The following is a 23,516-nucleotide window of genomic DNA, read 5'->3' as shown; positions in this document are numbered from 1 at the left end:
AAAAATGAAAGTTTTTTAAAAGAAATGCTTCTACAAATGTAAGATTTCAATAATTCAGTGATTCATTGATTCAGCTGGAAAGGACATAGATCAAAAGATTGTTATTTATGTATGAGTATGGCTTCATTAGGTCCAAAGATATAAATGTTATTTGTTCTGATTAAGGGTCCATTGAAAATTATGGTCGTTTAACAACTTATAATTTTTTGTTCAATCTATAGTTTGTTGAAATTACAACAATTACATAGTTCTGCTTTCGGAGGAAATGTTTGTCACTTAAAATCATTTTGGCATGTGATTTTGTAAGCCTATCAGCTGTATTTTGTGGTCAGTTCTTGTATCAGAAATCAGAAACCAAATCCATTATCAACTATCTTAAGACTTGAGGTGAATGATTATCGATTATAATTGAAATATATACATTTGTAATGTAGTCACCAATTTTAAGGGGTTTTCTTCAGTTTTTTTTCAATTTAGTGTTCTTTTTTTTTCCCATATAACTAATACAGTGCTGGAATTCTAATCAAACAAAAGTGGTTACAATTTTACTATTTTCATAGCTTTAAGCTGGTTTTTTTGTGTGTGTGTGTGTGAATAATTATCAGATTTAGTGGTTAGTTTTCTTCATTCCAATGTGTTGTAGTAAAGCAATAAAATTCTGATTAATCAAATATCTATGTTTTACAATCAAATTTTAAAATCCTTCTTCCGATCTCTTTCCAATTTTTTTTCGATCATGAGAACTCCACTAGTCAGTTCCCACGCTTACAGAGTAGTTGTCCACAAACAAAGAATTATTTCAGTGTATGTTATCCTGCATGGCATTACTGACCCGCCCTCACAAGGCTGAGACTGTTCGTGGTTAATAAAGAAAGGGCTTATTAAATCTCCACTCACATTGTTTGTCATACTGACCATGGACTGACCACGACCCTGGTCTAAGTATCCATCGATGACAGGTGTCCATTTTTTGAGACCAACCTTCTATTGAACCACCTTGCCAGGTGGTTTAAGAAAAATAAAAATTAGTAAGGGTCACATGATTTTTTGCTGCGCCGATTAATGTTTCTCAGTCCATTGGTTGCCTGGGGTTGAACACTGTTAAGGTCAGAGGTCGGTCCAGGTGATGCAGTGTCAGTACGGAAGTGACCATACAATAGCAGTAACAATAGCCGTCACAATAGCTGCAGTGACCGGACACGGCCAACTTCTGTGGCCACGGCTTGACCACTTGTTGGGGACAGTGGTGGGAATGAGGCTGTGAAGCGTTTTGACAGTTTGCTATCGACCAGGGAACAGTATGGACAATTAGGTACTGAATAGGCTGTGTTTGCTGGCCAACAGAAACTTAAGACAAATGACCACCAGAATGAGCTAGCTGCCTTCATACCCTGATCGTTAATTGTCTGTTTGCACTGGTCACCCGCTGACCATGCAAGCCACCTGTTGACAAAACAATCCATACTTTTTGGCTATAACAAAAAGGTCGGAAGTGAAAGAAAAGAATTATTAATTGCTTCTGCCCATGCCATGGGGAGTTAGTAGCCGTTAATGTTTGCCGATAAACAAATTGCATACACAGCCGTTCTTATTTAAATGTCCAATCAGTTATGAAATTTGTTATTAATGGACATTTTTAATGAAAGAATTTTTTTTTGTGTCTTTTGAAATTGCTTTTTCTTGAACTTTGGTCAATCAGTTTATTTTGAGCAACTGAAAATTCAAACCCATTTTCATTTTACTGACAGATTGTGTATATTCTATAAGAGCGACTTAAATATGATGCGTTTTTTAGCAGTGTTCCAGCAATATGATGATAGTCAAAGGCACCAGAAATGTACTTTACATATTGTACCCATGTAGGGAATTGAACTGCGCATTCAACATGACGATCAAACTCTTTAACCACTATCTACCCCACCACCTCATAAATAGACTTACTGTTTGTTACAATGCTCTGGAGAAGTGTCCATGGTACACTCTGAGTATAGGATCCTGTTGGCCTTATGTTTTTCCTCTCAAACTGAAATAGGTCAACTGCCTGAGGAAAAATCTTGTGTGTCTGGCAATAACATCTACCTATCGGTAATGATTGACAGGTGAGTGACCAGTTAGTGGTCAGATGAAGGAGAGGAAACATACCTCTAGCACATGGCACAGTTGGCAATAGGTCTTGCCATCATCTGTACCAAAGGCACCATGCTTTTGTCTATCAGGCTGTACAGCATCTGGGCTATGAAGACAGGGATCAAGTGAACTGCTTATCAACATTGACAGCATTGATTAACAGTTACGGCCATTTGTTAGGGATAGTGAGATTTTCTTAAAGAGGGTTAGGCCCTTTACTGATTCAAAATAAACTTGTTTTCCCTGATGGTAACAAAAGTGAGATCTGGGAGTTGGTGAAATGTTTTTGTAAATCAGTCTTGTAAATTGGGGCAAGGTTTCATTTTTTGCTTTCCCATAATCCATATGTTAAAATATATATTGAAAGTTAATAACTAAGGTTTTAAGGATATGGTCAGTTTTGATAAAAGCATAACCACAAGACCAATGTTTCAAATATATGTATTTTGTTCTGTTTGCTATAAATTTATGAACGTTTGTCACATACTGTCACATTTGCTGTGAATAACAGTGACATGTGTATCAGTATAACATGTATTTTCCCCCCAACAGCGTTGATTATCAAGAAGGCAAAAACTCCTAATGGCTGCTGTTTCTCCTTTAATACCAGCTCTGTCATATCTCATGCAGAAAATGACACTGTAATTACTAGTTTCGCTGATTGGGAAATACAACAATCAATAGTTACATTAGTAAACACAATGTGGCCATGCTGCCCCAACGACTAGTCATTGATCCTACTGGGACTGTAATAATAGCAGTTAGATCCAGACTCAGATATTATCATTTTATATATACCAGGTCATTGGTATGAGCCCTATTTATTAAATGGGTCAGAATTGTGCTGACCATTGGCTGCTTTCCAACAAGCCCAATGAACAGTGCTATGGGGAATATGTGATAGTATTCTTCAGCAGGTGTGGGACATTATCTACCTTAGTGTTGGTAGTCATGTTGCCAAGCTGCCACGGTGAATACAACATAGGTCAGAAATGATCTATATATCGCAGTCATTCCGGTATATTAATTGATATATTTCTATAATAAATTGACTATTGTTGGAGCGGACATGTTTGCCATGTGCTGAATCTGTTTAGCTGAATTGTACTGATACAAAAGATCAAACTAACCTAATTTCCTTCGGTATCAGTACAATTTTGTGTGCAGTTGAAAGTTTGGTTTATTGGGGTTTTTAGGTGGAGTAGATATGGTTTAAGTGTCATCTTGTTAAGTCCATAAGGTAATTTCCTATGTGGTCCAATTTCAGAAACTGAGGCTTAGAGTAAATCAAAATCCTAACTGAAGTGAATCATGATATGCTTTGATACGACGAGTCAAAAAGTCGAAACTTTAACTTCTGTAATAAAGACCCATGGCCTACTGTTCACTTGAATGACCTCAGGAAAGATGGCAAAGTTAAAGGCTGTTTGAATATTGTAGTTGACTGTAGCTTTGCTTGTTAGCTGATATCACCAACTTTAAAACTGTTGGAATCTTGTAGTGGGCCATAAAATTAGTTGTTAGCATTTAACAGCAAATGTATAGAAATATCTTGTTATAGTTAGCGATAGAATGTTATGGTTAGCCATAGAATGTTAGTTAACCATAGCATTTGTTGTTGGAAGGCAGAGGCAACTTTGGAGGCCATAAATTTGGATTTTAGCATGCATCAGCTGCAGCTTTAAAACAAGTATTTGAATCTTGTTGTTGGCTTTAGTGTTTCAAGCCGATAACCGCAAGGTCATACTTTAAGAATCTGAATCTTGTAGTTATCAACGGTACTAGTTGTTAGCTAAAGTAACATTTCAAGCATGTTTGAATCATCTTGATATATGTTGTTGGCAGTTAAACAGGGTTAGCAGCTTGTTATAAGGGATAGAAAGAGACAACACTGAACCTATCAATAATTTATATAATTGTAAGAGCTTGCCATTCTGCTCAGACTAGCACTATTTGTTATTCAACATACAATTGATTAGCTAATTAGATTGACAAGGTAATGGGGTTTTGTCCACCTTGGGTATATCCAGGTGTACTGAATTGTAAATGATCTTGATGCTGTCTGTTGTTCAGTGTCAGTTGTCACCTTCAATGCAGTCTCCACAACTACACCAACACCTACAAGTTCCACCACTTCAGCTTCACCTAAGTTTCTGGCTTGACTGTTGACTGAAAATTTTGAAAACTTCTGCCCAGCTGATTTTAATCAACTTTTATTATGTTTGTGAAACATTTTTGAAAAACCTACAAATTTTAAAGTGCTGCAAATGATGAGGGAATTAATTTTCATAACTCTCTTGTTTTCAAACTAATGAATGTCCTGTAATTCTGTGTCAGAGCTTCATTCAGAGTTCGAGATCAGTTTCAAGAGTCATGATATTCACAAGTCATTGCTGAAGCTTTTCTCAGAAAATCTCTCATTATTATGTGGTCCCATTCAGTGGTCTATATGCTAAATTTGACCTGATATCCAGAATGTATGAGGGCCAGTGAATAATCCTATTAGCCTTAAGAAGTATTTTTAGGTTTCCAAACAACTGCTCGATGTCCAGCTGTCATTCGATATGCATCATAACGCCCGTTTATGACCTGAGCATGAACAAGCTGTATATCTCCCGAGTAAGCCATTGGTCACTAACTATGTCAGCTTTTTTATGACAGTTAATCCAATAAGCTGAATACACTACCTGCAGTGGCCCTTACAGCATTACCTTCCTCGCCACTGACCCATGCAAATGCTGGCCATTTAATGTATATCGGTCAGTTCGATTTAGTCACCACCTGGCCATCCTATTGGTCAGTTCTAAAGCAAAGGTTTTAAAAACCAATAAAGCGGTTGGGCTCTGTCGGATGTTAATCAACCAGTGTCCAAGGGTGGAAAGGATTGGGCCGATAACCAGATAGAGGCTAAGCGATACCAGATATGTCGGTCAGTGATCACTGCCTCAGTCGCTTGCGCTCGCTCAGGCCAGCCTGACCACTGTTCAGGGTCAGTTTGGGAGTATTAAGGTCAGCCAAACTGAATATGAATGTGCTGTCCACTCGGAAGCCTGAAGCTGGATGTTAGGCCACTTAGGCAGATGGTCAGTGTGAGTGAGCTGTGACCACAGTGGACATTGGTTTATGAATATGAGATGTGGATTGAAAGTGACCAATTGTGATCAACCTTCCCACTCCGGAGGTTATTTATTTAAAGTGAGGTCAGCAGAGTGGTGGTTGATAGAAGATCCTCACTTAGACTTGTTAGCAGTGACTTGTGTGTTGAAGGGATGATGATAGGATTAATCGGCTGTGGTCATATTTAACGAGTGACAACGGTGTGGGCTTGACCTGACACCCAGGACACTGTTACGGAAACTGGTGTTAAAGATGGCAGATACTGGTATTGGAGATACGGTCACCTAGGACACACTATGATAGGGACACTGGCTCACATTTCAGGAATAGCCCAAGGTAAATAGATAATGCTGCATCATATATCAACATCATTTTTTTTTCATCCTAGAAAATTTAGATGTGCTTTATTTTGGTCTCAGCCTAAAAGTAATGCCAAACATTTAAAGGAAATAATCATATTTATTCATATTTTTTTTCTCTTTTTCTAAAATCCTGATTATTTTTTTTTAACCAGGTCTGATAACAGCTTACCAGATAAGTTGAAAAATTAGTCCATGTAGATTAGGCACAGAATATAAAAGTTGTAGAAGTGTTGGATGTTGTGGGTTGGAGGCGAGTGAGAGAGATAAATGTATTGTTGACATAGAGTGAGCTAAGGAACTAGGTATTGTTTAGGAAGAACATAACATATTGTATGATAGGTGCAGTGTTGATGTAGTTCTGATCTCTGTGATGAGATTGAACTAGACAGAAACACATATTGCGCCGATATTTTTCCCAGTTTTGAATTGTTGCTCCCTGAAGTTTCTTTTTTATTATTATTCATGGGTTGCAGTTCGACTCTAATATTATTGGACTAATGCTTAGTCTCTGAATTTATCATTTTGATAGTAGCAAAGAAAATAATATGGTTCAGGTACCATAAGATTGATATGTGAACTAGGGTTTTTTTTTTAGTATTTGATATGTCTGTTTGGGACTATACTGAGGATGTTTTTGTGTTGCAGTGGAACAGGAGAATGACCTGCTGGTGTGCGGAGACTGCCAGGCAAACTTCCCGCTCCGGGACATCCTGCGCTTCATCCGGCACAAGGTCCGGCGCTGCAACAAGGAGAACATCGACTTGCTTGATGGTGTCGACTTTGACGAAGACGATGCTGACTCCGAAACTGCAGCCTTGGCATGCATTGGCTCTAAACGGCCCAGCATTTCCGCTCCAATCACTCGCAAAGAGTCGATTGAGAGTCGCCCCTCGCCACGCCCCTCATTGGACTCGCAGAAAGACCTCAACTTTGATGACAAACCTCCTCCGCCCCTCCAGCATATGGTTACAGACGAAGATGATACAAGAGACGAGGCAAAGGAGAGAGTACCTCTGATGCCCAAACAGGTTGTGGATGCAGAATCCAACACAACGTTATCAGGTGAGACTTTGCTTCTTCTTACTACCTTTTTGCTGTGAAAAATCTTCGCAACTTGGAGATGTAACTTAGTGGCATAACCTTTAGGATTCATCTTTGTTGGCCATTGTTACAGAACAGGTTTTGGTTTGTCTGCACCAGGTTGAACTCATAGCTTTGTTTGGAGCAACACAAACCCATGAAGCGCCATAAATTGATCTCCAGGAATTGATTTGCAGTTACCCATGCTTAGAGGCAACTAGAAAGGATCAGGTGGTCAGGCTCCGCTGACTTGGATGAGATATCATCGTATCCCAATTGTGTAGATTGAAGCTCATGCTGTTTATCACTGGATTGTCTAGTCCAGACCTGATTATTTACAGACTGCCATCATATAGATGGAATATTTTGCTGAGAGTGGTGTAAAACTAAACTCACTCACTAAAGCACCACAGACTGTATCACTTAGTTCCTTTAATCACTGGATGCAAGGATAGACATATGGATGCACATAGGGGTTCCAAATGTTCGTGAAGTTAAAAAAATTGCATTGGTTACCCATACATGAGATAACAAAACTGAAAGTGAATTCAGTTTGGTTTTTTTCAGCGTGATTAGATTTTGTAATTTACTTAGTAAATTGCCCAGTAATGATCTAAAGAAATGACAGCAATACATAATATATGATGGTAATGGCACTTAGCAGTAATAACACTAGACTGTGTATAAGCAATCAATTGACTGGCTTGGAAACAGCCATTTTGTGTGATAGAGTTTCTGTAATTGCTTTAGCATTGTTACTCTTTCAAATGTTAGTAAATCTTTGACATTTGTAACCCCCCACATACTGTTGTCTCCATGGAGATTAATATGAAATTACTGAGTGACAAAAGACCTGTGTTCCTCAGTCCTTCGATAGGTTAACCAACAAATCATTACAGTTAACCATGAGGATATTCATCTCAGATCTTTCTATATATACTCTTCAGAAAAAGTAGGTGAATCTGAACTTTCAGTTTGGATAGGAAGGGTAAATGAGAAACGTTTCAAGTACAGACGTCTTATGAATGCACCATCAATTCCCTGTATTACCATCCCTAAACACAGCGCATGATATGAAGTTACACAACACAGTATCCCAATACACATGCATCGGGTCCCATTCTTGATTTTGGCGGTTTTCAGGAAGGTCAAGAAATCACTTAGAATATTCATTTTGACACGCATCTTGCACTTATTAATTAGTGTTTGTTTCTAGTCATTTGTTTTAAAATGAAAATCACTCAAATTACATGCCATACACCAATCAGCTTTCAAAAGTGACTACATTTGAAATAGCTAGGCTTGTAAGGAAGTGCAAATGGTGATACACTCTCAAAATATTTAATATCATCACACCAACATTGACTGACTCCAATAAATCTCCTAAATATTTTTAATCGTAAATAATAAAGTGAAGTTCCCCTACTTTTTTTAAGCCTAGTCACAGATCCACATCGGTTATCTCTGACATGGAAAACCTGGACCCATATACTGACTTGTGACAGGGAATGAGTTTACATTCTGACTTTGCTCTGACAATAGTTTGCCTGGACCATGTCCAGTAGGTCCCAGATTTTATTGAGGCACCTGTGAACATATGGGTTAGAATTGGTCTTAACTAACCTATGCCTGTCGTAAGTGGTGACTAACAGTATCTGATGGTCAGGCTTGCTGACTTACTTGACACATGTTATTGTATCTCATTTGCGTAGAATGATGCTCATGCTATTAATCACTTGATTGTTTGGTCCAGACTATATTGTTAACACACTGCGCCATGTTGTTGGAATATTGCTTTGGGCAGTGGTGAACAAACAAAATGATAAAAAATTATTCAGACTTTAGTTTGTCTGGTCCAGATCGATATTGTTAGGATGCCATGATATATATTACATTTTTCTGACTTTGGCACTAAACTCACTATGTCCCTTCAGTCAGTAACCATGGTTTCAAGCCTCCAGCTTCTCCAAACAGGCATTGTTACCTTATCTGTAAAACTAATTACAAGGGTTGGACTTGTCATGTTCCTGGGTGTGGGATATGCAGAATGTTATTACTGCTTCAATGTGTGATGAACATCTATGGCCAGTAGCCTGGTATATCCTTGGGGTAGCAAAGTGTGGAATGTTGTTCCAGCTTTGCCCTGTAACAGTGTATGAGCTGCATGGTCTTGAAGATGGAATGTTAGCAGCCACAAGGTTTTGGCTAAGTCTGCATAATAACTACCACGTGTGATATAAAAACTGTTGAGTGTCAAGCTGTTAACACCAGAGTATAGCAGAGCATGGCAGCGACTCACCTCTGAGAACGAGGCAAGGGACCCACACACCAACTGCTTTTCATGCCTCCTCCACTGCTGATGCTGATGCTATTTCAGGCTGCCAGAAGATGAAACCAGTCATAAATCCGTCCTGTAGTCAAGCTTCCACTAAATATTGTAGATGTATGTAGGTAAACTAGTATATGTTACTGTGATAAGGTGGAAGGATGTTTTGAGGCCAAAGGGCTGAATATATTGCTTGTTTGCATGGAAGTTTGTGTTTTATATGCATTGTGGGGTGGGGTAATGTTCAGATTTTTCTGATTGCATGTTTGATGTTTTTGCCCATACCTTCCCTGTGATTTGGACCAGCAGCTCTCTTCATGAACTGAAGACATTTTCACTAATTGTTTAGTATGGTATTGGTCACATGCTTGGTTGCCAACAAAAAGTGACATTTGAGTGTTACACAGTTGGTAGGGAAACAAGTAGATCCACTTACGTGTTTGGTTAACAGAGGTGAATTAAACTGTTGTCACTTGAGACCTCATGTCAACAACCGTGGAAAGCATGGTGTATTTGCATTTCGTCCTAACTCTGGAAACAAATTGTCCTTGTGCTGTTTTTGTGGTTTTGGTTATGAATTAATTCATGATCTCTCATGGTAATGCATAGTTAGACCAAACCAGCTGCGCTTGGACATTTCTTCATGAGTGCAAGGTGCAAGTTTAGGCCCATGTGATTTGTGAGTTATTTATGTCTTTCTGATGAAGATGACTCATGACAGAAGACTTGTTTTTGCTGAGGTTATGGTTGTGTCTGTTTTATGAAGAATGTGATTTGTCATCTGAAACCAACTTCTGACAGGATATATCATTTTGGTGAAATCAAGAAATACCTCCAGATAGATATCACTGTAAAAAAATTATCATAGCATTACAATACAGTGCACACGCCATTGTGACATCATTGGTTACCATGTCACAATCAAACGACATCACTAATCTGCTGATTGCTGTTCTTTTTACTCTCAAGTCAGTATTGTTTATTGTTTTTAAACCAAAGAAGGTTGAAAAATGATTTTGAATGATAAATAGAATCGCTCCCTTGGTTCTTTTTCCATCAAAAGACAGAAGGTGGAATTCTCTAAATGTACAAAAATATTAATCTTAATTTTCATTGATGTTGAATATTTCAATATTTCATTGAAGTTAAGAATCATTTCAACATGAATTCTGAAATATATAGATGAAATCTAATTGCTCTTATTCTACGCATTCATAAATTATTCAGTGTCACTGTGATCTAATTATTTTTTGCATAGAATTGTGATTGATGAAAGGTGATGTATTCACGTATGCAGGTCTGATATTTGGTATTGTTGTTTCCATATTCATGGAATGTGATGGCATCGCCAATTGCGGCATATTTAGCGATGTCCAATCCACTGTAGCTGAGTATGTTATGTGAAGATGGTAGAGCCATTCACACAGCTTTAACAGTGTGTGTTACAGATAATCACAGTTTCTTAATTGTCTCATGGAAATTATGTGCAGGTTGGTCCACTGAGGCTTATTTAATTGTTAAAATTGCTCTACACCTCTGACTCTGTCAGTTATTACGCACCATAGTCTGTGTGGACAACCTACTTTTTCCGTCTGCCTTGCCCTTTCTGCAATACGAATTCCCTGAATACAACAGGTTCAAGATCTTATTTACCATCCTGCTTGGTCTTCTTGATTTAAATAAAACTATTTGTTTTCGTCAGAGTTTATGTATGTTCAGAGACTTTTAGTTGAGCCAACCTAGTTTTAGCATGTAAATTCATAAAGCATTAGCACAAAAACTTTAAAAACAATATTGTTCTGATTGTTATATCTTTGAAAGTGATTGAAGGAATCTCTGGGAAAGCTGTGGACCACCTGTACATGATACATGTGACATTTTTACTTTGTCTTTGGTACTACTCCCTCACTCTTTAGTGACTCATGAAATGCTCATCCTGGTACAAACATACAATCAATATTGGCCCAACTTGAGACTGTCAAACGATGATCAGCTGACATCACTATGTTAATGCTAGGTAGGAGACAAAATAGTTGAGTTGATTTTTTTTCAGTTGACCTGTTTTGGTTTGTTTTTTTTTAGCTGAAGGTGTCTTTTTTTTAAATAATCACTATATTAATGATATTTATGCATATTCAGAAATATGTAAACATTCAGAGGGCAATGGGGAGGCCTAGTGACTAAGATGTTCGCTCGTCATGCCGAAGACCCAGGTTCCATGTCCCACATGGGTGCAATATGTGATGCCCATTTCTGGTGTCCCCACACAATGTTATTGCTAGAATATTGCTGGAAGTGGCGTGAAACCCAACTCATTCACTCACTCTAAACATACTATAGTCATGTTGCAAAAATGCTGTGGAGCCAATGAAGTCATGAACCTGACACATGCCACCCTAAAATTTGGTTGAACTTTACCTTATCACAAAACAATCATATGGATGTTAGATGTTCTCCTTCATGTTCAAGTATAATTCAGTGGCTATTCAGTTCTTTTAAAATAATATTAGACATATGGACGTTTCCATGAAACATGTTGAAGACAGCGGCATAATGAAAGATTGACAAACTCATGTTGCACTCTTCCCATCTCAGCAACTATGGTTGAAAGTAATGTAAGATTTTGACAACTTCTGAATGGATATACTGACACATATCTCATCTTAGTCATGCAGGACACAAAATACTCTGGCTAGAGTCATGCATTAATGTATCGAAGCACATTCAGAAAGGGAAAAAAATGATAATGTTTCGTAAGTTGAAATATTGATGACTACCATGAAAAAGGATCACACAGCACATAGTTTGATGCACTCCCATGATTAGGCAAAATTCACTTGTTGTAACTGTCATCAATTAATAGCCACTAAAAGGTTGTCTGTCCAATAGTTGGCATCAAAATCATCTTTACAATTTGCATATGTGGATGACAGCTGAGTTTCTGTATTGTCAGCCTGGATCAAGCTTACTAAAGAATGTGGTTCCTTAATCATTTAGTTTGTGATCAAATTGTTGAACATGGCATTTGGCATTGAGAAGTGTGATATTCTAAAGATGGTCTATCTTTGGATGGCTTGAGCACTTTAAGTCATTTATGTCAGCTCAGTTTGAACATTAACCTGTCCTTTTGGCTTTTAGGATCATAGTTAATGCAGGTGAATTTTCACAAGTGAACACGTCGTAAGAGTAATTGTCCCATTTAAAATATTCTAAATTCTTTAAAAGTTTTGTGTCACTGATGTTTGTATTGAGAAATTTCTTGAAGATATGATACAGTAATGCAAGTGGGTAGTGCATAATGTGTGTAGGTTGTGCGTAATGTGTGTAGGTCATATGTACTGTGGCAATGTATTGTACTACAAGTATAGATTCTTTCATATTGTCTTTTGTGAGTAGATTCTTAGACAGATTATACCCTGTAGCCATTGTGACCGAGCTGAAAATTGTGAAGACTTCCAGCTGTATTTAATGTGCAATAATACAATCAAATCTCATGAAATGATGAATGAAGCAGTCATTTGGTGCTCTGAAGCTCTTGAAATCTGCCCCAAACAAGTTATGGGGTTGATTGTTTGGTATTGTTGGAAGAAGGAATGGGGATATTGTTGAAATGAATATATTCCAGTAAATACTGGTCAAAATCAATTGTCAGTCAGGTTATTGTTCACTAGGCCTGCTTATGTCCTGAACAGAACAAAGTATGAAAAAAAGTGTCACCATCTTAATTTGTTTGGAAACAGTGAGTGAAAATGATATCCTGTCACTTCATGAAAGCAAAAATCTCTCATCTCCTCTTTTCATCTCCATTTTCTTCTTCTTTACCTAACCCTCATATTACCTTGGGAATGATTTCTGCAAGTATGTGGCATTCAGAGGTGATCATAATTTTTTTTACAAATTCATAGTGTAAAGTCAAATATCATTTCCTGTATTTTGAAAATGATTATTTACTTTCAACTTGAAAATAGTCTGACTGTTTTCCTAAGTTTCACTGCAGAATGTCAGCATACGCTTAGCATTGTGTGTCAGTAGTCTTGATTTTAAATGATCTGTCAACAGGACAAGTATTGAATTCTTTATTTGTCCCTAAAACTTAGAAACTATGCATTGCTGTTGAGGTTTATGTAATTGATTAAATTGTTCTGATTGCCTCAAGAAATTGCTCCCTTTGCAATTTGTCTTACAACAAATGAGATGTATTTCTGTGCTGCGCTCTCAATGAAATGTCAGGATTTAGGACCGTGGGCCAATATTCCATAAACCACATGTCGTCTTTTAAATCCTGTGGGATGTGTTTTAATGAATAAATAAAGGTCCGAGTATGGTGATATCTGAAGGCGAAGGATTACACTACCCGAGATGACCTCAACACCATCTTGTTTCTTGGGCCTGTCAACAATACAATTTAATCCAGTCTCATTTGCAAGAATCTGAGGGCTGTTGTCCACTGTTGGGCGATTGTCCGAGATGAACAATGGAACCAGGGAGTCACCTTCCACTTGAGTTAACCCCCGGAGTCAGCCATAAGACCTGATTATCTTGGCTAATGTATTTGACCATCAGCTGAATGGGGCTTGTTGCAGGGTGCTTGACCTCAGGTAATCGGGTGTGACACAGCTCTCAGATGTTGTGCCATATTGGACAATCTGATAAGGAGCGGTCACTCGATTTAGGACAAACCACTTCACGCCATGACCAGTTTATACATGTCAGATGTGGCCTCGTGACTGTTCAGTGTCCCAGAAATAGAAAGGCAGTACTTGTTTTTAGTTCAGTTTGGTAAAGACTGATTGTCACTCTAAATGACCTGAAGCCATCTTCAGTTATGATCTTTCAAAAAGTCCTTACAGAAGTTACGTATCTTGAAAAAAATCACTGACAAATGCTCCAGCTAAGATAAGTTTTGTGAGCTCATGTGATTGCCTTGGGCAATGCACAGTTGTAGATAATGAACTTTGGTTATCTCAGTGTACAATTGATGTTCTAAGTGTTACCATTCATTTTACACTGAACAAACATGTTGGCAAGACCTACAGATTACAACATCTAAACACTAAAAAATATATTTGTATATATGTAATTGGCCCAACATCTCTCATTATTAGTTCCCCACTCAGAAACCCCAGGTTTTTGTGTTTTGTACTGGAGGCTAGCTTGTATACCTTTTGGTCAAAATGTTTTAGTATGTTGTGCGGAAAAACTGGCTTGAATTCAACCAAAGTATGTGAAGCGAGCTCCCTATGATACTGCTGATATTGCTGCAAGTTATGCTGACACTCATTCTCTTGTTCTTTCTCTCTAAATTATATATTGAAAGGCAAACTTGATAATGATTCCAAATATTTATGAAAATTACTTCATCTTCGAGGTCTTCTATAAAAAAATTGATTGTTCTCCTTAAAAGCCTTGTGATTAATCAGCTAATCAATTGAGTTACGTGTTGTCATTTCTGGACCTGTGTTCCGGCCTCTGTGCATGCAGTGTCAGTACTAAGCTGCCCAATCCCTACTACTACCAGGATCTGCATCTCCTTGTCATCCGGCCTGCCTCCATTATCGGATTGCTTGTTAACGTCCCTCTCCATCTTCCTCGTGTTCACCCCAACATTTTAATGTCCCTTCTAACCCCATATTGTTAGAGAGAGGCTTTACATAGCCACAAAATTCTCAAACTGTCACACCAGGAAAACGTTATGGTGCTTTTATGTAATGTTTCTAATTATTTCACTTGGTGTGATTGACATTTGCCTTTGCAAGACTTCGGTTTAGGACCACAGGTTCTTCTGTTTGCCACAGATCAGTACTTCATCAGTTGGTGGGTTTCTCAGTCAGTGAGAAGATTAGTCAACGCTTCCTGTAAATGGTGATATCACAACATATCTGTAATACTGAAATGGAAGTATTTGTGTGATGACTTGCTTTTGTGTGATCTGATTTTATAAGCCCTCACATGATAAAACCTTGCTTCATAGAGTTGCTCTTTCGTTCAAAGGCAGTGGGGTAGTCTGTTGGTCAAAGTGCTTGCTCATCACACTTAAGGCCTGGGTTCAGTTTCAGTGACACAGAACCATACTCACTCTTATTTCGTTCATTAGCATGTTATAATTTTAGCTCAGCTGCACTACCCTTTAACTGTTTATTGTATCGAGCGTCAACCAGGAATGAGCATGCTCATGCCAGCAATCATGGGTTTTACCAAGACTTGATTTGTTACAGACTGCTATGTTAGAGATGAAGTAATTTCACTGAGTTATGAGTAAATGTTATGGTCATCTGGAAAGATCAACCGTATTTGGCGTCAAATAAATCAAAGTCCACCCATCCAGACCCTCACAAATCCAGCTGAAATAGATGCTAGCTAGAAGTCCAATTCACAGCAGGGCAAGGATGAAATCTCCACATACCTGTACACTCCCCCATAAAGACCCCCAGGTACCCCATGCGGACCCTCACCTGTAGTCCATGATACAGGGCAGTGAGGTTGTAATGCATATATTCCCTCTCCATTTACCTGTCCACTCGCCTTATCTGCAGACAACATTTAGAACAGGTGACCTCAGCTTGGGCGCTGAAATTTATAGTCTTCGTATCAGCAAGTATCAGTGAGACGTGGTCCTGGCTCTCCAGTGTTTACATGAGACGAGTAGGGGCCAGCTAGCCAGACAGACCGATTATCTCCTTACCTAACTATGTGTAATAGTACTAATACACTGAATGCCTCTCCATGTTCAGGGGAAAAAATGCTGCATCATGTTTGATAAATTAATTACTTTCGTTAGTACAGAATTGACCAGGTTGTTTGTTTAGGCTATTTTTATAGTTTATTCTGATCCTACAAAATATTTAAGCTTCTTTGAGGTTACCTGCTCAAGTTCTCCGATTACTTCAGACATGAAATGAGGCTAATGAAGGTTGTGTGTAGATAAGGGAAAAACAGACAGTGGTTTGGTCAAGACAGGTGCGCTGGGCCACGCAACCAGCCAGGTAGATTACTGTGAGGTCACCTGAGGTCAGTGTGTGATTGTCCAACCTTGTAGCCCTAATTTGTCCCGTCAGGTGTCCTGGATATCATATACTGCTAGTCTGCTCAAGCACAACTACTTGCATATTCAGCCCAACAACCAGACACAGTACCATCACTGACAGTTTCCCTATGTGAGAGGTGTTATAGCATTTCAAGTCGGAGGAATCCACTGGATTTCATGACTGTACAAGATTGATAAGCATATGTCATGTCTACCTGTCCTCATGCATCAGCAATTGTGTGTCCTTGAGGCTCTGTGTGATGACCTGAGTAAAGACATGCTGCGTCATATTAATGAAGATATTACTGCCAGATCTGTTTACTGTTATTTTTTCCAAACCACTAAAGTCATTGACTTAAATATATTAGCACACATATTACTTTCTATTGGCAGAAGGACTGATGTCCAAAGGTATATCAATGTTATAGTTTTCACTGATGGTTGAACATGACTGTAATACATTGAATCTATCAGAATATCATTAAGACATTGGTATATTTACTCACATTGGTGCTGATACAAATAAGGATACTCTACATGGGTGCTTAAACTGATACAAATACGGATACTTTACAGGGGTGCTAAAATGGATGCAAATTCGAATACTTTGTGGGGTGCTTAAACTGATGCAAATATGGATACTTTGCGGGGTGCTTAAACTGACATTCAAACATGTTCATATACAGGCAGACTGCAATAATGCATCTCATGGTTCTGGTAATGGATCCTAAACTGATATTAAGTCATTGGCATGTTAGATGCTAGGTAGCCATACATTGGGCTATGTGAGTGGTTTAGGAGTCAGAGTAAATACTCTTGTATGTTCAATTTCTTTCCTGAAAAGCTGACAGACCGAGTACACATCTAGTGAGCTAGAATAAATGGTTGAAGTAGCTGGTTAATGGTGTCCTGTGAAAGGTATATAGATCAAGATGGGCAGTACCGACCGACAGCTGCACTGCATGTGCGTCACGCAGGTAAATATTAGGGTAGATGCAATGTAGGTAAGCTATCCAACACAGGTAAGCCACGCTGCAAGAGTTCACGTCCTCACCCTACTTGTCAGGCTAACCGGTTGTCATGTGCTGGCGACACAACCCTCAGACGCTACAACCTCGGACACTTGCATTGTGTCTGTGCTGGCCTACCTTGAATATGTCATGTTTTGAACTTTTTAAATCCATACTTCATAGCGCTCACCATTGATATGCTTTGTAGTTGCAGCCAGAGGGTGGTTTCAACTTGCCCATAGAAAAGATATTATTTTTTTGTGGTCTAGAGGCCTACAATGTGTCATGGTTTATGAGCAGGGGTTATGCGCGTTCTTTGATGAAATATTTTCAACTTTGTGCACAAATCATGTAGACTTTTTCCTTTGATGCATATTAGCTTAAAGCTACATTACAGAACGTTATTGGTAGAACACACTCAAATATTAGGTATAGGTTATTAAATTGATGATAATGTCATGGTCTGAGGTATATTTATTTTTAATTGACAGGCTATTTACATTTTTGACACATTTATTAAAATGAACAGTACAGGGTGATTGAAATGTCAGAGCTTGAATTCAGTTTATGGGCCAGTATTGTAAGCTTTGGCCTCTATTTCTTTCAAGTATGTTGTTTAACATCATACACATGCCATTGTTTATAGAGGGTACACAATGAATTCGTTTATTTAGTGATCCTTCTTATTTAGGAAAATAAATGTTTTTTAAAAGACAAAGCATGATTTTATGCTACTTTATCAAAATATATAATTGATAATGGCCAATTTGTTCCAATAGTCTGTCAAGCATGAGGTTATAGATTCCACTGCTAATTATTGAAAAATCATGGATATTTAAAGTATTCATTAATGAGTAATTAGGTTCTAGACATGTGAATTTCAGTTAATTGTTGCTATGTGATGTAGATGGTTGTCAGGCAAACTGTTTGCATCATAGATCTTGTCCCCTGTGTCTTAGAAATCCCAGTTCAGCTGTTATGAAGTTTAATGAGTAACAGAAACCTAAATTTATCAGTTTCGGGTTACATTGTTGAACGATCTTGGTGCATTGAAGTCTGTGTTTCAGGGCATTGAAGGCAGTATAGGAACTGGATATCACAGATGTTGTGTATGAAGTATGCAAGCCATGTGTGTATTATAGCAAGAGATTTAGCTAAGACTGTACACATGCAGATGCTTTTACAAGTCTTCCCAGAGGCCCATTGCATTCTCTTGACATTTGAAATTGCCAGAAGATATGTGTCATGACTGATTTAACTAGTTCACATTTGATAGTGATACTGTGATATTTCATGCTGCACTTAATATGGCAACAAAGTTCTGAACTGTGTATTTATGTTTAAACATCTTGAATTGAATGTGGACATGCTACTGTGCCATTGCAAAGTCAGATGCTATTTGTAAGACAACATATACAAACAGGAGACCCCTGATAGATACTTCACATCCTTTCAAAAGTTGAGAAGTATGTTACTCCAAAGAAGTAGGGACAACAGGACTTTTTTTTTTGCTGTTGTTAATCTGCATATATTAATCAGAGCAATATGAAATAAATGTGTGGCTCCTAACTTCTTCAGAGTAGTATGTTTTCTAACATTTTAGACATTTCAAGGTATGTACTTCAGTGCTATATAGAATTCAACTTCTATTCTTGGTCAGAATAGTTGATCTTACACTAAAAGATATGTTGCCATTGCACTTTAGCATGTGCACTTTCAATTCAAGGTGATGAAACATAAAAAAACCCAAAAACTTGTTATGTTCTTCGTCAGTATGCTTGACCCTTTTCTAATTACCCATTTGAAATTGTTTTGAAGAGAGTGGTTGGTCGTCTTCAACTAGTGATGAAACATGTCGTCTGCATCTTGTGATAAAACATGCTGTCTGCATCAAGTGATGAAACGTGTGGTCTGCATCAAGTGATGTTGGTGGCAGATGATGAATGTTGCTATTGTTGCCACTGCAGTGATGTAAGACATACTGAACGCCACTGATGTGGAACCTGAGCTGGTGTGACATGGTATAACTTGCATGTTCGTATTGTATAGCATCCGTCGGGACATGTCTCTTGTATACACCAGGTAGGTTTGGTCGGCTGGGCAACTGATGAGATAGTACAAGGTTTTGTGACCTAGTCTAGGACAGTGGGCAGTGTTGCGGAACCAGGGTCTGCACTGAGTTGTCGGGGATGCTCAGTGGCTGCACATGCTGTCGACTCTATTGTCTTGGGAGATAGGGCAATCATTGAAAGTAGCTTATGGGTAGGCTAAAGTTTAATCACTTAAAAGGGGCATAAATTGTCAAAGGGTTTAAAGTTTGCTTTAACACAGACATTCATCAAGCATGTTTCTTTAGCAGGTTCCTGACTTCCATCAACCCAGGAGGGTATATAGTGTAGGAGGCATAAAACTTGGAGATATTGGGTCCTGGTTCACGTTCCTATCTTCACAGGACATTGGTTCAGCGATAAAGGAAAATGTACAGTCTTAGACAGTATTAATTAGCACTTGTGCAAGGATGTAGATGGCCAATGAAAAAAGGAGTAAGGCATTATGTTACATACATTGCTTCATTCAGTATCTTATAGTGACGTGAGAAGAATTTAAAGCTTGATACATGACTGGTTTAACTAAATATACCAGGATGAGAACAGAGTTTACGGATGTTGTTGTTTTTTATATGAAAATATGTTTACTATAGCTGTTTCATTTGAAATCTTTAGTGTGTGGGAGTTGGAGAAATGGTGTCTGATAAGAATTTTGTGCCAGTTGTTGACTCTGCAGCAGCAAGGCAGATGACAAATGAATTCAAGCCTCTCCTTTTGTGTCTGCAACCTAATGGGTTGACAGACATCATGGACAAGACCTGCTACCTGTGTTATCAAGGATAACAGCACCAATGTGCCCTTTTGAGCAACTGCAGATCTATCTGACTTCCTAATAATATTTTTTTGGCTCTTACTGGATATTTTGAACAATTGTGGGTATTTTCCCAGGCCCTGAGAAGCCCCAACTGTTGGTGCGAGAGCGAGTGGGCGAGGATGACTGTCCTGGTCTTTGTGTAGACCCTGAACCACGCAGTACCTTTGTCATTGCTGGATGTGCTCTGCTGGGGGAGGGAGGCAGGGAGCAAGCACGTGGCTAGCAGCTACAGAAAGCTCCGCCCATGTTTAATGCTGGCCAGTCACTGTACAGCTTATTCTCAATAGCAGGTGGCCGGATTTGTCAGACCCGTCCAGAAATTTAAAACACTTGAGTAGTCATGGAAAATTGGCATGATTTAAAAAAAATTAGATTTGTTGGAAGAATATTCAAAGACATGAGCATTCTTTTCAGATTATGATGGATGGCGAATTAATTGTGTGTTATTACCTCATGGTCTCGGAACAACGGTAGCAATAATATCCACGAGGGCGTAAGTTAGGGGACACAAAAAAACTTTGTAAAAAAAACCCGAGCAAGCTAGACGTTAATATTAACCATCATTTTCATCAAATTAAAAATGAGACTAAACCAGCATGCTGTGGAGAGCTGACAAGTTTATTTGATTGTTATGATCAACTTGAAGATTTGATGCAATTGCACTGCTTCTGTGAAGTGATCTGGATGTGATATTGTGGTGGATTTAAGCTGGTTGAGTTGATGTATTGAACAAACTGGGTGTCATCATAACCTCTGCGTAAGTAGTGCTTAGAAACTGTTTTTGTTAGGTGGAGTTTATATATTATTCTTTTTTTTTTACCTTCAAGGCTGAGTATTATCACTGACATTGAAAATGGAAATGAAGATAATGGATAATTAACACTAATTAATTTGAAATGTAGACAGATTTTGAAATAATGTGTAATCATTTATTAGTTCATTATGCTGATGTTTGAATTACACACATCCAGATGTACAAAAACATGAATCTTAAAATATTTTAATATTTTTTTGTAATACTCTTTAAAACTTTTGAGTTTATCCCTTTATTCCTTACATTTAAAACCAGTCTGAAATCTTTGAAGATATAAACTTCAATTGTCTGTATACACTCAGACTTGGCACTGACATGGAAGAAATGTCATCGTCAAAGAGGAATAAATTCAACCAAACTATCTTACAACGATCACAAAACTTACATTATAGTGACAAACACTGTCAATATTTGATTGTAAGGACGGAGATATTATTCAAATTGTACCTTTTCATGCTTCATTGCTTATCCTGGGCCGAGCCCAGCCTCGTCTATAGCCCAAGGTGGTATGCTGACACAAGTCTTTTTCTTATGGCTTACCTTAAGTCTGATCGGGTGCTGGGATTTTATTGAGTGGAGATAGTGACCTATCACCTTTCAAGACATGTAGATCTGGTGTGCAGACTTGTCATTGTACACCTGTCTAGCTGGACAGCTTAAACCTGCCTGTCTAATTTATGGCTTCGTTCTTCCAGTGCTTTATGGTGTTTTGTTTGCTTTAGCCTTAAAAAATGATTGGAGCTCAGGTTACATGAATTTTGAAATTAGATTTGTCTGGTACATATAGTTTTGACATATGTTTTTCAAAAAATTCTTTTGAAGTCCTACAGAGTGAACATTTTTATCAATTTGATAATATTTGAAATGTAAGTGTCATCTGCATCTGTCTGTCAACACAGATGACTATACTCTGTTGTAGTGCATGGTTAGCCAGTGCTTCCAAACTGATATCTGATTAAAATATTGAGATGAAGTATCATAACTAGTCTTTGAATGTCATTTAGAAGTGAAAATACATAAGAATGAAGATTTTTATGGATATCAACTTCTTTATGAGAGAACACAACGTTTCGGAGTTAATGCTTATTATTATGATGAAGGAGTAAGCATTAACTCCGAAACGTTGTGTTCTCTCATAAAGAAGTTGATATCCATAAAAATCTTCATTCTTAAGTATCATAACTGGTTAAATATTAGTTTAAACACTTTGTCAGCTCTGCAGAGAATCATATAATATGTGGTAATTTGATCCAGTGGCGTTCATTGAACTTGAAGACATAGGTGTTCATTGAACTTGAAGACATATCACATGTCACTTTTCCTTGCTGTTGGCCAATCTGATAATATGCCTGTCGGTTATGAAAGTGTGATCCCTAGTGTGTGTTGTGCGACCTGGCAGCAGGCACCCGTGTTATGTCACAGGATCTATCTCATGGGTGTACCAGACACACAGGTTTCAACATGTACACACTGTCTGGTGGTATTGTTGCCGAATGTACACGATACACACATGACATACAAACTATTTAGCCCGTCAACTGCAGGGTCGGCATTGAAAATTATGCATCCCTGGTATTTGACTTCCCAGGTAATAGGCTGTGTAGGTAGTGTTAAAGAAGGAAGTACTTGATATGTCTGACACGTGGCAGGCCGCAACTCAGTGATAATGCCTGACGGCTCTAGCGGGTGCAGTAGGTCACACATGCACCAAGTCACACCACTGTCCATTGCTTACTGTTACCCTCGTGATATGCAGTGGAGGACATTCAAGCTACGTGCGCTAACTGGCCGCACCCATGTGCATTCTGCACAGTGCAGACTTGCTGTGCAAGCAAGCGGTACAGGCAGAGCAGATCAAGGGATCTAGCATGAATGTCCGTCCGCTGGTTTGGGAAGGCAGGCAGCAGGCCATGTATGGCACTTGCTTGGATGACATAAGATCCCTCTGTTGGACAGAGTGGCCTCCAGGGTGTGCCTGATTGCCTGCTTCTCACAGGTCTGCCTGTCTGCTTACCAGCCAACTGAGGAGTCAACACAGGCAGGCCTTTATACCAACAAACTCACCGCATATTATGCAATAAGGGATCATCATTTTCAAAATTCCTTTAATGGTTTTGTATCTCAAACTTTGTTTTTTCTTGATCAAGGAATCATATAATGCAGTATTAACATCTTTCTGTACAAATGTAATTATGAATTTATAAAATTTTACAGATTAGTATGACAGAAAATTTTAAGATTGGTGGACTTGAATTTGGCAAACTAAAAAGGTTTTTAAAAAAGTGACACATCAAAGGTATTGAATTAAGTGGTGTGTATTGTCAATAGATGTAAGTGTGTCGTTGTCATGATTTGTGATGTGCTTCAGTTGCTGTATGTATGAGATATTCTGTGGCCTGTATCTTGCATCCATCGATGTGTCATTGGGTGATGTCTTGTTAGCCCAGAGTGAAACCACACCATTTCCTCGTGTGACTTTGTATATACTAGGTTTTGAGTCACTTGGGATGTAAAGTGTGTGTGTTTTAATATTTCTCTCAGCAATATTTGAGCTATGAGTGTTGCCTGTAAATAATCCAATCTGGACTAGACAATCCAGTGCACAAGTGTGGGATATATGAGGTCTGCAATACATGTTACATGAGTATGTATGATGTACTTAATGATCTGTGTATATATAAGGTATATATAAGGTCTTGTGGTAGAAATGGTTTGTGTAAAAGGTATTTTGTGT

At 38.3% G+C, this 23,516-nt stretch overlaps 1 protein-coding gene across 1 annotated transcript in view; it reads left to right on the top strand.

The window, feature by feature from the left end:
- LOC137293427 (B-cell lymphoma/leukemia 11A-like) overlaps positions 1–23,516 on the top strand; it is a 68,323-nt gene that overhangs the window by 32,063 nt on the left and 12,744 nt on the right. Inside the window, exon 2 of the mRNA XM_067823958.1 lies at positions 6,252–6,668. Within this exon, the coding sequence (XP_067680059.1) occupies positions 6,252–6,668 (417 nt within the window). The remainder of the gene's footprint in view (positions 1–6,251; positions 6,669–23,516) is intronic.

Source organism: Haliotis asinina, chromosome 8 (assembly GCF_037392515.1).
Source record: "Haliotis asinina isolate JCU_RB_2024 chromosome 8, JCU_Hal_asi_v2, whole genome shotgun sequence".
NCBI classification, from domain to species: domain Eukaryota; kingdom Metazoa; phylum Mollusca; class Gastropoda; order Lepetellida; family Haliotidae; genus Haliotis; species Haliotis asinina.
Note: the sequence above shows the minus strand (reverse complement) of the source record. Positions and strands in the feature narration are given on the sequence as shown.